The following is a 15953-nucleotide window of genomic DNA, read 5'->3' as shown; positions in this document are numbered from 1 at the left end:
AGCCTCACAATGTATAGTCTCGTCCTAGACCTACCCACAAGTCACGGTGGCACCCTGGAAAGAGCCCTGAAGACCAAGGTCCTGAAGACCTGGCCTTCCCATTGCAAGGCAGATGTGTTGCTTCAGCAAGTCACCTTAACCCTGTGGGTCTAAGTTTGCTCATCTGAAAATAAGGGAATTGAACTACATTATCTGAGTTTTAGTCAAGCTCTTGCAATCTGTTGTAGGGTGGATACAGCATAGCATAATTGAAACAACTAGTAGAATACACCATATTTCTTAGAAGCCGCCAAGATGGTTTTATCTTGGTGACCCAGTATACTTTGAAATGGATGGTGTTTCCGTTTTTGTTTTTGCCACCAGGAAGCTTATTTTTCCAATATGCAGCCTTTCTCTACAACTCCGTGGCATGCAGGCTGTATACCACCCTTTGCCTTGACTTGATCTATTTCTCTTCGTTTCCATTTGTCAGGGTCCTTATTACACTGTATCCTAGGATGTTTAATGTGTCTCTCTAAGGCACTTTGCAGTGGGGCATGATAGAAACACATGCAAAGAAATAAGACAATGGGAAGAGGAGAGTTTGGAATCAGATATGCTGGATTCATTCTTTCACTGACTGTATTCCTAGACAATAAACTCTCTCTCTTTTTTTATTTGTGTTTGTTAATCCTCACTAGAGGATATTTTTTCTATTGATTCTTTTCAGAGAGAGTGGAAGGGAGGGGAGTGAAGATTGAGAGAGAGAGAGAGACAGACAGAGAGAGACAGAGAGAGAGAGAGAGGAGACACATTGATTGGTTGACTCCAGCACTCTCCCCTGCAACCCAGGGATTGAACCTGCAACCCAAGTACATGCCCTTGACTGGGAATTGAACCCAAGACCCTTCGTTCCTTGGGCCGGCGCTCTAACCACTGAGCAACTCTGGTCAGGGCAACAATGAACTCTCTTGAGTAACTGTTTCTTCACTGATAACACGGGCAAATCCTTTCTTTCAAGGTTTCTGTAAGAATTAGGTTAGAAAACTTAGCTAAAATGCCTGGAATAGGGTAGCTAATCCCCCCTCCCCTTTCTTTTCATCCACAGTTTTACTGAGATATAATTAACAATAAAAATTGTATATATTTAAGGTATACAACCTGATGGCCCACCATAAGTAAATATTGTGAAATATTCACCATTGCCAAGCCAATCAACATATCCATCATCTCACACCTTTACCATTGTCCTTTTCCCACTCTGCGGTGAGAACACCAAAGATCGACCCTCTTAGCAAATGTCGAGTACACAATACAATATTACCAGCTATAGTCACATTGTTGTATGCCGTGCTTCCAGAACTTATTCATCTTCCCCCTCTTTCTTGGTTTAGCTCTGAAACAAGTGAGCAAACCCGGGCTGGCTGCTCTCCGTCCTGTCAGGGTGCCCTGGGTCACCACCCTGCATCTCTGTTTATCACGAACATCGTCCATATCGCTCTGAAGATGGTGAGTCCCAACCCTCCAAGCTGCATGTCCGCTGCGAAGGATTAAATTATAGGGAGCCTGGGAGTGGCAAGAAGGCCCTGATCTCACACCATGATTTCCGGGAACAAAACAGAATTGGGTGGTTAAAATCAGGATCCAGACATTAGGAGACCACTGCTGATTTTACTTCTGAGCTGGTCACACAATTTTTGAAATCCTCACCTCAGTCATAAAACAGAGCCAAGTACATTTGCTGTCTATGAACCCTATAGGGATGCTTGATGGATTTGCAAATTGCTTTAGAGCTCTCAGCTGAGAGTTGCTATAAATTTAAATCACTTATGTGAGAAATAGTCAGAATAAGGTGCTCTGAGTAACCCAGTTTCTTTCCAAAGCATAAGCGAACACCTGTGGGATTCATGGGAGGAGCTTCCTCTGTGAGCGACAATGTTGAGATGTCCATGCATGATGATGCTGTCACAGTCACAAAGAATACTTTCATCCATAAATAACAGGTACTAAGGGCCCACGTGGCACTCTGCAAAGCAGCAAATGGCCACATATTTCCTGAGATTAGTGGAAAAAGTTAATTTCATTTTTTGAAGACATTTAACAGAATACATTTATCTGAAATCCTTTACTTTTAAATCTTTGGAATAGAGAAGCTGTAAAATCATTTCCAACAAGCTTTAATGATAACATCATTCATTCTTATGACTACGTCTACGTAGTTCTGAATCTGTTTAGCACTGTAGCCCCTCTAGAAACATCCTTGTGTCCTCTCGTGGAGAGATGCTAAAAGCATCTACATGCACTTTGGCCGGCATGGGGGTGGGGGTGGGCTTACTAGAAAGAGGCTTGCTTCTTTCTTAGAAAGATTGGCATGATATTCATGACCTCTCTTGAAAGAGGGCCCCAATTTTAAAAGACCAACTAATGCAAACCTTCCTCTTGCCTTGAGTAGGCTAAACAATGGCAGGAGGTCCAGCAATTGCCTTCCTTTCTTGGAAGACGAAGGTGAACATTTGAGACCCAATGGCCACAATTTAAGCTAAAGAAATTCCAAATCTGACCTAATTATGAGTGAATAAATACATGCACCAATAAAGTACACATCACTGGTTTATTCCTTCAGTGATTTATTAATTCAATAAATGATTGTGATCACCTATTGTGGACCAGACCCTGGGGGAAGGCTAAGCAGTTGATGAATTTTTACTGAAACAATCAGCCGAAATTTAACAACATCTAAGATAAGCCTCAGCTGGGCCATGATCCCTTGAGATGCGGGAGGTTGAGGTAAGCAGGTAAATAAATGGGATGGAAATTCATCTGATATAGGTTCCCCTGGAAAATTCCAGTTGCTGGGGAAAACACTTTCAGAATGTGTCCACTGAGAACCACTTTGACTTCTTTCTAAGGGCGCCCCCACTGGTACCTCTTCCAGAGTGAAAAAGTGGGGGGGTGGGGAGGATACCCATACAGCAGAGAACAGCCCAAATTCTTCCATCTCGGAACTTATTGGAACTTCATGGCACACTGCACGTCCCCCTGTCTAAGCCGTCTGTCAAAGTCTCAGGGCCAGAAAGTTCACCCTTTACCTGTTCTGTAGCCAGTGTTGTTAAGAAACACCGCGAACGTCCGAGGCTCGTGCATGGCCTGCCACGAGGGGGAAGAGCAGTTCTCGTTGTTGGTGTAGACGTTGTGGTTGTGCACGTACTTCCCGGTGAGCATGGACGAGCGGGACGGGCAGCACATGGGCGTGGTCACGAAGGCGTTGGTGAAGGTGGCCCCGCCCTGCTCCATAATCCGCCGCGTTTTGTTCATGACTTGCAGGGACCCTGGAAGGCACAATCCCGGTGTTGTTTAGCCCTCTGTGTCTTATCGCTCAGTGACTCTGTTCCCCTGATGTATTCATTTCCTTGCCTTGGCTGGAAGAAGTCTATAATTTGACCAGCTTTCATTTCCAGAACAAAATTAAAACATATGGGATCCTCCCACCTCAAACACTGTGCAGAGCAATAAACACATTTCAGCTTCTCCCCTTCTTAATCACAAGGAGAAAAAAAAATGCAGGCTAATCTGATCGTTAAAGCTAGAATTGTAGATACGGAGCAGATTCAAAGGCGAGCGCCCTTTGAAGAGTACGAACTGTTACACAGAGCATAAACCCCAGCCCACCACACATGCACAGAGCTAGTGACGTGGTCGCGAGGACTAGATAAGTGTTTTAATCATGTGAAATAAAAGAGGAAAACAGTTTTTTCTACTAAGTGAAAGTCCTTCCAAAATGCCTGTATTTAATTAAAAAAAAAAAAATCCTCAATGTAACTTGGTATCCTCTACCAAACTCACCGAGTGCCTGCCTGTTTTCCTATGAGGAGAGGACTCCCGTTTCTATTTCACCTGTTTGCATGTAATTTTAAAAGACAGGTTGTTTGTTTGTGAGAGAGTTATGATTCTAGTGCCTTCGAAAGTATCTGCACGGTGGAAAAAATATTCAGTTTTAACGATAAAAGATTAAATTGTAACATAAGATTGCCAAGGAAGAAAAAAAAAATCTATTTCGATTACTCTATCCAGCCAAACACTGCAGCTGAAACCCATCCAAGTACTGCAGAGAAAAGCACAGGCCAGAATTCAATAGTCTTTTCAGGACTTGTCAAGAAATGCACTACAGAGCACCGCAGCCAAGCGCACTGCATTTGAATCCTGGAGACTCACATTTCCAATAGGTCCCACTTCTTCCAAAGAAAGGGAGAAAGTCTGTGTAGTTTTCCAGCAAGGAAGGAAATCGTAATGCAAACCAGGCGAGCATTCACAGCAGAAGAGAAGCGTGCCACCCTCCAAAAAGCCAGTTTGCCTGATTTTTTCACATACCAGCTTTTATCATTCACATGAAACATGCAAACGGAGGAGGTTTACTAATTGGGTCTCATTAGAATTCCCTAAAATAGGCTTCACTTAGGAGGATCCCAACTGCTTCTTCCCCTCTGGGTGTCTTTAGGGTGTCCCACAACCTTTTTGTAATCAGTGAATAACGTCAAGAGTACCTATTTTATGCTAAACATTCTATCATCCTTGCACTCTGGGTTGGTCCCCAAGTGAAGCTGTACATTAACAAAGGAAATGGAAAATTCTCTGCTGCCTCTGGTCTTCAGTAGTAAACTACCTGGAAGAAAACCTAATATAAAAATCCTGGGGGATATTTGCAAAGCAACGTCCACATAAGAGTGAGATACAGCAGTCGCAGTGCCTCTGAGGGTAGAGGGGACCTGGAGTAAGTACTGAATAAGGGTCCTGAGAGCTGAGAGCTGAGGAACGGACAGAGGGAAGGAGAAAAATGTGCGATGGGTGAAGCAGATTGTTGGGAGAATGGGGAGGATGCTAAGAAGTGGAGTGATGAGTACATCACACTGGTTTCCTGGAATCAGAAAGAATATGGAGCATTCTCTTGAAGTGTGGGAGGCAGAGCTAGCAAAGAGCTTGGAAGCTGGATAGAGATATTTGGATTGGATAGAATAGGCAAAATAAAGCAGAGGCGGTTCTTTGCCAAAGGCATGAATAACACGGTAAGAAACAAGTCTTTGAGAGGTGTTGCTGTGGCAATGTGGCAATGGGGGTACGTGCAGAGGAAGGAATAGGCTGGTCCATCAAGGGTATAGCCAAGAGGTTGCTGAAGTCATCAGGCCACGAGGTGATAAGAATCTGAAATGGATTGTGTCACTAAAATAGAACAGCTCTATGAAGCAGATCCAAGAGACTTTGTAATGCATCAGAAGGCTATGACTGAACTAATACCTCAAAGTTTCCTGTATGAAAAGAAAGACTGAAAAAACAGTTATTTCACTGTTAGTCAAAAAATATCTAAAAAGAAATATGCCCTATAGATCAAAGAAGGTCACTTTGCAACGGTTGCATTTTGCACTTGTGCTGGTTGATCCTACAGGGGAAGCACCTGGAGATGAACAGATGACGAGGGACATGGGCGTGGGAGAGTGACAGGTACATGCTAAAGTCTGTCACTTAGCGCCCTCTCCTCTTCAGGTATCCAAGGTGCTTGTTCATTGTAATATCCTGAATTTTGGAAAAACTCAGCAAACATGTTGATGAATTTTCATTGCCTCATAATCTCTTTATTTCAAAGAATGAGCTCTCAGAGTTTCCTTTATGAGACTAGCTGAAGTCAAATTAAAAAAAAAAAAAAATGCAGCTAGAAGCCATCTTTTAAGGTCCCGAATCACAAAGCTACAATCTCCAATTTTTAGACTCATTTAGACTGCAAATAGGGGATGGTAGGTGGGAATCTGATCTAAGGTCAGATAAGATAAAAACAGGCTAAAACAGCCCAATTCAAATCTCAGGAATTGCCCCAGCCAGGACTCGCCTCATTATAAATGTTCTTACCAATCCCTGCCAATGCTCGCCTTCCAACTAGCCCCATTTCGAAGTGATCAATGAAGACATTTGGTTGCTGCCATCACTGTGACCACCACAGCTCCATCTTTGGGGTTCCTGAAAGTGGGCACCTGGCTTGAAGCTTTTCAGTAAAGAGAAGATTCTGTGACATCCTTCCCCAGCTGTAACCATCACCCGGAGAATATGTTAAATCACAGAATTCTGGGCCTACCTGAAGATACTGACTTAGTAAGACCAGGGAAGGACCTGAGAACTTGCATTTCTAATAAGCTCCATGTCTGTGGACATGCTTGGAGAAGTATTCTAGGTCGGACACAGAATCAGGGAAGCCTGGAGCTGGAAGAGACTTTTGTGGCTGCCTTGTTTAAGTGATCTAAGTGGCTTACACCATGTCCAAGGCTATAGGATGCTGTAGACAGAAAAAGAAAACATTGATTTTATACTTACTCTTCGATTCTCCTCTCGGGCTCCTCACACAGCATCTCATTTAATCCCGACAATAACACTTTGTAGTGGTGCTATTATTTATTACTCCCATTTTAAGGATGTTAAAACTGAGATGTAGAGGTTTAAATAGTACGTGTAGGGCCACACGGAGCCCAGGTGCAAATACAGACAGCCTTCTCCAAAGACTATCTCTTCAGCTCCGTGGAGGCTGAGCACTGGCTGTAACACTGATGTTTTCAAGACAGAGAAACAGAAATGATGTCTGCTTGTAGTCAAGATATGCCTCCCTTTCTGTAGTCTCATATTTTGCTTCATCTTATCTCTTAGGGGAGATACTGACAAGAATGCCTGCCTCCTGCCCTCCTAAAGGCTGAAGGGATCTCAGCAGACAGACATGGGTCTGTCTTCAGTAGCTGACAGCCACACGGGTGTTGAGCATGGCCTCTGATCTCAGGGGGTTGCGTGGCTAGATGCAGAGGATGGAGTGCAGGGAGCATGCCTCTTCCCTCTGCTGAGCTGGCGTGCACCCGAGGTAAGCACAAAGCTCCTCTTCCTTATGGCTGCGCAGTGATTAATGTTGGTCAGTATCAACACTGCCATGTGACGGTGTCCCTGACTTTTCATTGGGAAACTGACACAGACTATTCTGTAATAAAACTCCAGAGTATGCATTTACGGATGCTGAGAGGAGTGGATGGGACAATATCCTGTCCTGTTGTTGGAAGGGCAACTATGTCCTTTGTTTTAGCTGAAGCTCCTCACCTCTCTGGGTTTCAGGACTTCGTTGCCTACAACGCAAGCCATGCTGGTCTGTAGTTATCAGAACAATTATTTCATAGAAATGATATGAAATTTAAGATGGAAGACTCATAACGATATTCCCACACCATGGCTTAGGACGATAAGAATGAGAAGAGAAAGAGCCCTGGACTTGAACTTGTGGGGCAACATCTGATTTTGCCACAGATTGGCTTGAGCACATCACGTGTCCTTTTCTGGTTTGCGTTTCTCACCTGTGAGATGGAGCCCGTGGCACTTCCCTGTTCTAGTTCACAGTGGGAGGAGCCTGTGGCGCGGGGGGCTGGGCTTCCCATCTCCCTGACTGTGCTCTACCTCTCAACGCCAGAAGCTGGGATAAGAGCAGGGAGGTTACTGCAGATGAAATGTGTCCCTGAAAATTCACATGTTGAAATGTAAGGCCCCAAGTGATGGCAGCAGGAGGTAAGACCTTCGGGAGGTCATGAGGGTGGAGTCCTTGTGGATGGGATTAGAACCCTTAGAAAAAGACTGCAGAGAGCTTCCTTGCCCCTTCAGCCATGTGAGGACACAGGGGAGAGAGACATTTATGAACAGGAAAAGGGTTATCACCACACAGCAGGAGTCTTGACCTTGGAGTTCCCAGCCTGAGGACTGTGAGAAATAAACATATTTTGTTTATAAGTCATAAGCCACACAGGCATTTTGTGATAGCAGCCCACATGGGCTAAGACAGAGATCAACTACTTTTTCTCTTTAAGTCTTAGGTGTTAAAGCTGGCTGACAGTTAAAAACATCAGTTTTCTCCCCTGCCACCCACATTTGCGCAAGAAGCTCAAGGGCACTGGTTTAGGGCTGTCCTGGGAGGCGGAGCCTGGCGGGGCTGCAATGACAGGGCTGCTGGTCGGTCCAGCAGCTGGTGAGGGCTGAAGGGCCAGGCCACAGCTGAGTCCGGCTGCCAGGGAAAGCTGTCCCGGTGCCTGAGTTCCAGGTGGGGACTGGGGACGTCTGCCGTAGCTGCCGCGGGGGTGGGAGGCTGTGACAGCATCCGGGTGGACCAGGACTCTGCTGGGCCACGGGGACTGGGAGGGAGGCATGGCACTCCCCAGGAATCCTGTAGGATCCCCAGGCCTGCACATTTGGTGGTTACAAATCCAGGCTCCAAGAGGAGTCCTTCGGGTGGACTAAGTGACAGATTACTAGGGCTGGACGGAACCATGGCCAGGAACTCAAATCATTCTCTACACACTGACTTGTTTATTCCCAAATCACCTATGTGCAAAGATCACAGAGGAGACATCCCACTAATCTCAATGACTTGACCAAACTCACAGAGAGAGCTTGAATTACTTATTTACATGTTCAACTTTACAGCAAAGCTTTACCTTTCCTGATTCAACTATCTTAGCATTTGATTATTTAATATATTATACTGTCAAACATTGAAATTTTCATCCAGCCTATTTATCCTGTCCAGGAAACTCACAAAACCTGAAATTCAATAATAACTATTGTCATTGCTATCCCTGGAGGAAATCCCAGGCTTGGGGATTCATATATACCTGGCTTCCTACAGAGACGTCCCTGCATGGACTGCAGCAGCTTATGGTTTGATGGGTGACGACAACAAGCAAACACAACTCTTATTAATTGTACAGGGTTGTTTCTAGATGTGATGAAGAAAGACAAATGCTTTAACATATAAATGGGCAGTACTGACTACATCACTGCTACTTCCTCATGCAGTAAGGAGATGTAAACAGTGACATTTCTCATATTAAAAATGGTTTTATTGGTCTATTGAATATTTTGGTTCTGAAAGCGTAAGAGAAAATAACATGATAAAACAGTATACTTCCTTCTACCCCAACATGCCCACTCACTGGGGCAGCTACAGCTTCCCTTGAAGCATCTAACAGATGGCTGCCTCAGAAGAATGCAAGCCCTCACTCTTCTGAATTTAAAAAAGTAGAAATCTGGATTTAAAAACAATTCTTTTTTCTATATTGATCTTAGAGAGAGAGAAAGGGAGAGGAAGAGATAGAAACATTGATGAGAAGAATGTCAACTGGCCGCCTCCTGCATGCCCCCCACTGGGGATCAGGTCCACAACCTGGGCATGTGCCCTGACCGGGAGTTGAACTGGTGACCTCCTAGTGCATGGTTCAATGCTCAACCACTGAGCCACACTGGCCGGGCTGGATTTTTTTAAAACACAAAATTATATGATTTTTAAAATGTTGCCTTGATCTTAAAAAGAGTGCTGGTTAAGTAAAACACATCTATGGCCCTGGCCGGTTTGGCTCAGCGGTTAGAGCGTTGGCTTGGAGACTAATGAGTCACAGGTTCCATTCTGGTCAAGGGCACGTACCTCGGTTACGGTTAAACCCAGCCCTGGCCGGGGTCGTGCAGAAGGCAACTAGTCGATGTGTCCCTCTCATGTAGATGTTTCTCTCTCTCTCCCTCTCCCTCTCACTCTATCTGAAGATAAATGGAAAAATATCCTCGGGTGAGGATTATAAAATAATAATAATGAAACAGATCGACAGGCTAGCTCGGCACTCTAGATGCCATCTGTGACCTCTGCTTTACATATTCATGGTCGCTCAGTTCCGCCATGAGAAGCATTGGTGGGGTCAGCATTTCTAAGATGTTAGCATCAGTCCGATTTCCTAAGAATATAAAGAATGCTATAGTGAGTCGCATCAATGGTTCAATCGGTTCAATATTTTGTTTCTCAGAGTGGCACCAAGGAAGCATTTAGGATAGGTTTAGACACTGATCTCTTTGACTCTAGTCCCCGAAAGTTAGAAGTTAGGGTAGTCTCATAGGCATTTCTGATTATCTTTTTTTTTTAATCCTCACCCAAGGATATTTTTCCATTGGTTTTTGGATAGAGTGGAAAAGAGGTTATGGAGAGAGAGGGAGAGAGGGAGGGAGGGAGAGAGAGAGAAAGATCAATGTGAGAGAGACACATCGATTAGTTGCCTCCCTCATGACCTGGACCGGGGCCAGGGATCTAACCTGCAACCCAGGTATGTGCCCTTGACTGGGAATCAAACCCATAACCCTTTGGTCCAAGGACCAATGCTCTAACCACTGAGTCGAACCGGCCAGGGCCATTTCTGATTTTCTTGTTTTTTGATTCCTCAAATATTCCAAGTGTAGGGATATAACAGTATAAAAAGCACGTCTCCTAGCTTGATCAAAGCTTAACATCATAGTTATTTCAGATACATATTTAAATTTTAAAATAAAATGTGGATCTTGTCAATGTTCTTGGTTACCACTCCTGCCCCAGAGGCACCATCACCCCAAACTTCATGTTGATCATGTCCATGAATGTTTTCCTGGCTTAAAAAAGTGTTACTCTTCTGCCCATTAACTTAGTCTAAAAACCTAAACTATTTACAGGTATAGGCACAACCTGAACAACCTCTTATGATGTAGAAAAACAAATCCAGAAGTAAGGGGACCACTGGCCTTATTTAATCTTTCCATGTACTAAGTTTTCTTTTGGAATGATGATCCACCCAACTTGGATGGGATGACAATAAAAGGCAATAATAAGAACAAATGTTCTTTGGAAAAAAGATAAAGCATCGCCCACCTGCAAGGTTCTAAGACTTTTATTAATGAATTCCTTGGATGTCTAACTCCCTTCACAAAGTACCAGTTTATTTTATTGGTGTTCAGACAGAATTGACAGAGTGGCCCCCATTCTTCCTGATCAAGAGCTTTCCTTCCCAGCTTGATTTCATAAACTTCGGGTAAAACTCTTCTAAGTCCTTGTCTTTCTAGACGAAGAGGTAGAATTGTTTTATTTTATTTTTTCCCCAAAGGAAAAGTATTCTGTTAAACAATTTTCCAAATGGTTTTTCTAAGCCTTTTCTAAGTCCGTTCTATATTTCTGGAGGCACAGTAGCCAAAACTGCCCGGAGCATTACAGGTGCAAAAGTTTTGCTTAGGTGAAGATTTATTCAAGCACCTGAACATGACTACATGCAAGTAAACAAAACCAAACCCACCCGTATCAAAACCACAATGAGACACCACCTCTCACCTAATAGGATGGCTATTATAAAAAAAACCCAGAAAATAACAAATGTTAGCAAGGTTGTGGAGAAATGGATACCCTGTGCACTGTTGGTGGGATTGTAAAGTGGTGTGGAAAACACAATGGCGGTTCCTCAAAAGCAATTAAAATAAAATGATCAGATTACTCATCAACTCCACTTCTGGGTATATAACCCAAAGTGTTGAAAGCAGGGTCTCAAAAAGATATGTATACACCTATGTTCATAGTAGTATTATTCTCAATAGTCAAAAAGTGGAAGCACCTCAAATTTCTATTAACAGATGAATGGACAAACACAATGTGGTCTATACATACACAATTCAATAATATGTGTTCTTTAAAAGGAAGAAAATTCTGATATATGCTACAATATGGATGGATCTTGAGGAAGGACATCATGGTAAATGAAATACACCAGTCATCAAAAGGTAAATACTGTAGGGCTCACTGATAGGAAGTACGTAGAATGGTCAAATTCATAGAGGCATAGGGTAGAATGGGGGTTACTAAGAGTTAGGAGTATGGGAGTTACTCTTAAATGGGTATGGGATTTTAAATTTATAAGATAAAAAGAGCCCTGGCCAGTTTGGCTCAGCAGTTAAAGCGTTGGCCTGCGGTCCAGAGAGACCCGGGTTCGGTTCCCGCTAAGGGCATGTACCTCAGTTGCAGTTTGTCCCCGGCCCTGGTTGGGTTGTGTGGGTGGCAGCCACTCAATGTGTCCCTTTCACGTTGATTTTTTTTCTCTCTCTTTCTCCCCCTCACACTCTAATGTCCTCAGGTGAGAATAAAAAAAAAAAAAATCATGAAAAGAGTTCTGGAGATGGGTTATATAGCAATGTGAATGTACTTAACACTACCAAACTATACACTTAAAAAATGGTAAAGATAGTTAAAAAAAAAAAAAAAAAAGCAACCCCCAAACCAAATGAAGTCTAGAGCATTAAGGTTCATATAAAATTATGAGGATATTACAAAAGCCGGGCAAAGTCTCCATCGAGCAGCACCCACGACCACAAGCGTAGCTTTTCTGCTGCTAAAAGAGGTCTTCTTGAATGTTTTATCCACGGTTCACGTGGTTCATCACCAACTTATTTTGCCAACAAGGTACTAAGACCCATATGTGCTTTTGTTGTCTCTCTCAGAACCTGGAACATTACTAAGCATTTACAGGTTGTTTCTAGGAAGGGCTCAATAAATACTTGTCGGTGGACTGACTGATGGAAGGGACCGTGATTACATGTGTAACTGTGGCAATCCAGACCTAACACAGGTCTTAGTTTACTAGCTGACCACAGCCTACATCACTTCTCTAGGCCTCATTACTGAGTTTTTGTGAAGATTAAATGGGTGATTGCTTAGCATAGTATTTGGCTAGAAAAATCAAGGAAGGAGGTAAAGGTAAATATGTAAGAAGCAACTGGGTTGATTGGATCTGGTCTATGACCATTTACCATTATATCCATGTACCTCCAGAAGACACCAGTGCTTAGTAATTTTTTCAGTAAATAATTATTGAATGAATTAATGAACTATAGGATAAGGGTGAAATTCTGAATTCTGTTAAACATAAATTTATCAAATAATTCCTTAATTTATTTTAAAGACAAGGACTCAGTAGATCATGACAGGAACATGTATTCATTTCTGGGAATTATCTTAGCTTTTCAGACCCTTGTGGGTCTATTTTAAGTTTACTTAGCACCTACTATATTCCCATCACAGTCTCAGCATCAGCACTACAACATAAACAAAATACATCCCGGCCCGTTAGTTGCTCCCAGTCAAGTGGAAGAGACAAGTATGGAAGCACATGGGGCATTAGGGGCCACACTGGATGCACATCCAAGGTGGTGCAGAGGGAAGGTCCATCAACCCTGCTGGAGGAGAGGATGGTTTTGGTGAGGGAAGACCCCCCGAGGGCAAGACATTTGAACTGGGTCAGGAAGAACAGATAGGGCTTCTCCAGGTGGAGAAAGGGAAAAAGACAGTGGGGACCAGATGTGCAAAGGCATGAAACACAGGTGAGGGAGATGAAACCACCAGATCCTTCAGGGAAATGTCCGTTGTTTCCAGGAAGCACAGAGCAAAGTGCCAGGAAGGAAAGTAGCCTCAGGCACAGGCAGGAGCCAGATGACCTGGAGCTCATTTGCTTGCAGAGAAGTAAGGAAAAAGCTGGGAAGGAAGGTCTATAGATTTTGGCTGTAGCAAACAGGATGGATATGAGAGATGTTGAGGGTGGCGAATTCAAATGTGTTCACATTATTTTAGTTGCTCTGTAAGTGACTAAAACCTGGAACCACCAGCCACATGCATACTAAAGTCATATCTGCAAGATGTTTCATGTTGGCACATTACCTGAAAACTATGCTCTCACTTAAAGAGTGAAGTGACAAAGAGCAGACTCTGTGACTCATCCTCAACAATCATTACCTCTGCTGACTCCTAGTGCATTTGCTTCCCGATAAACCCGAGGAATTAACTTTGATGAAATTCCATGCCTTGGTTTCAAAAGGGAAGTCAAAGTTCTCTTACATGTAGATCAAGTTCCAGCATGGAGGGTTTTATCTCTCAAAACTCCAAGCTACAAAGGTCTATAAAGAAGGTGGGTGCTCTGCTAACATTGTGGCTAGAAGATTCTAGTGACGTTGAGTTGAGTGTGGTGGATAGATAAGCCCAGCTGAGTGATGCCTGAGAATGAGGAATCTGGGTCCAGGAATGGAAATGAGAGGTGGTGACAACTTTTCAGGGCAAGTGTTTAAATCTGTCCTGGGGTAACCTGAAGAACTTGACCCTATGCTTACAGACAACACCCTGGGGCTGGGCTAATACAGAAGGTGAGAAGATGAGAAACCCAATTAGATGATACAGAAGCTCAGCTGGAACCACTGGATTTTGGCAGGCTCTCCAAGTGCTCTAGAATTAACCCAGATGAGCTAAGTCTTCAGAAAGGCACCACATCTAAGGTGGCAGTCGTGAACAACTACCGGCAGGTATGTAGAATACTGTAAATTTCAGTTACCTAACTATTATTACCAGCTGTGAGTAAATCATTTGCTCTAATACTAATAAACCATCGACAGTTCCTCTATATCTATGTTCACCTATACTGCATAGAATTCCAGTCATAATCTCATAGTCTTCGAAACAACTTTGCCCAAATATTAAAAAACAATTTTTGACCAAGATTTCCCAAGGTCCACCATCAAATCCTTGACTTCTATAACATTTAATCTGGGTTTATTCCCTTCCTCCATCCTCCTGTTCTCCAAGTCCCTTCCCAAGACTCTTTCAAAACTTTAAGATCACTTATGAAAATACTTAAATTAGTGATAGGAAAAAAAAAAAGTTTAAGACCAGAAAAGTAACATTGAAACACAAACCAAATGCCTCATATTCAATACAAGTTCATTTTACAAACTAGGTCGTTGGTTAAAATGGTATAATTACATGCCAAATTCCCAAATGTTCACTGACAGTTACTGATCATGAAAAAGGTCAGCAAATCACTTGAGCAAGAGACTAACAAGAGAAAAATCGGGGGTCTCACCCAGTTCCACATCTTGGTCATCGGTGAGCACAAGAATAATGTTGGGTCGGATGTTTTTTCGTTCCTGCGGTATCCGTCCTCTGAACCTCGGGGATCTGACAGTGGAGCAGAGGCTCCCCAGCAGTTCCGTGCTCAGGACAGCCAGAACCAGAGCCCAGCAAGAATACTTCATTATGTTTGGTCCACTGTCGAAAACAGACAAAACGTCTCAGCTCCTGGTTTCTGCAGGTTTGAGCAGTTAGAGAAAAAGCGAGAGGGAGAGACAGAAATGAAATCCAAACCCCAAACACAGTTGCAGAAAAAGGGCTTCAGCTAAGTGAGACCTGGCACATTTGCAGGCAGAGAACAGGCTGCGCATGAGTCAGAACCGGCAAACCCTCAGAGGCGCTGGGTCGGTTTTTTTTTTTTTTTTTTTTTTTTTTAAGCACTTGATTATTTTGCAAATTCACTTTTGTCCTTTATTCTCATTCCAACTTTTCCTATTTCAGTGCATTGCCAAAATACCACTTCCAGCACAGGGCTCGAATGCAAAAGCTTTCTGATAAGAGCGAATACCTTGAATTAGGTATCCTGGTTGAAAAATAAATTTCTCTGCTCGGAGGTGTTCAGAACATCTGTAGATGGGGTCCTGGAAGGGGGAGAAAAAAATACAAAGAAAACATTGGTCAAGGGCTTTGATACAGGTTTTTGGTATGCTTAAAACAGCATAATATAATATATATATAAAATATGCATATATAATATATATGTATTTTTTCCATCTGCACTCCAAAAGAGAGAAACATAAGGAAACAACACTCAGAACTATTAACGAATGACTCAAACATCTTCATTCCATAATCAGCTCCATAAAACGGCGATAAGGGTATCCCCACTCACACCCTAATTACACTTGAAACCTCCCCAGTAGGCAAAGGAGGGCCGGGAAGAGCCAGCTGCGCATGTGCAGAGCGCACCTGGTGGGCAGTCAGGCGCGAGCGGAGGGTTGGAGGAGCGCTCACTCGCCCGCATGAGCCTGAGCACTTGTCTAGTAGAATGAAACACAAAGCTGTCATTTGTCATCTGCACTATGTCTCTCACTACCCAGGAGAGTTCTTTCTGCTGACAAAGACTTCACAGAAAGGAGGGCAATTTCTCCCAGCCTCTGGAAACATCCTCACTGTCCTCCATCAATCACCAGGGGAAGAGGCGCTTCGTCCGAGCAAGGCTCGTCCTTCTGTGCGGCCCGTGTCCTCAGTG

The 15953-nt window shown here is 43.4% G+C and overlaps 1 protein-coding gene across 2 annotated transcripts in view; it reads right to left on the bottom strand.

The window, feature by feature from the left end:
- SULF1 (sulfatase 1) overlaps nt 1–15953 on the bottom strand; it is a 131992-nt gene that overhangs the window by 55584 nt on the left and 60455 nt on the right. Inside the window, exons 2-4 of one of the 2 annotated variants that reach the window (XM_036264318.1) lie at nt 15270–15342; nt 14715–14936; nt 3069–3308 (exon numbers count right to left, since the gene is read on the bottom strand). In XM_036264318.1, the coding sequence (XP_036120211.1) occupies nt 3069–3308; nt 14715–14886 (412 nt within the window). In that variant the 5' untranslated portion in view covers nt 14887–14936; nt 15270–15342. The remainder of the gene's footprint in view (nt 1–3068; nt 3309–14714; nt 14937–15269; nt 15343–15953) is intronic. The other variant, XM_036264317.1, reaches the window with a different exon arrangement.

This window comes from Molossus molossus, unplaced genomic scaffold (genome assembly GCF_014108415.1).
Source record: "Molossus molossus isolate mMolMol1 unplaced genomic scaffold, mMolMol1.p scaffold_m16_p_16, whole genome shotgun sequence".
Lineage (NCBI taxonomy): Eukaryota > Metazoa > Chordata > Mammalia > Chiroptera > Molossidae > Molossus > Molossus molossus.
This window is presented reverse-complemented; position numbering and strand designations above follow the sequence as displayed.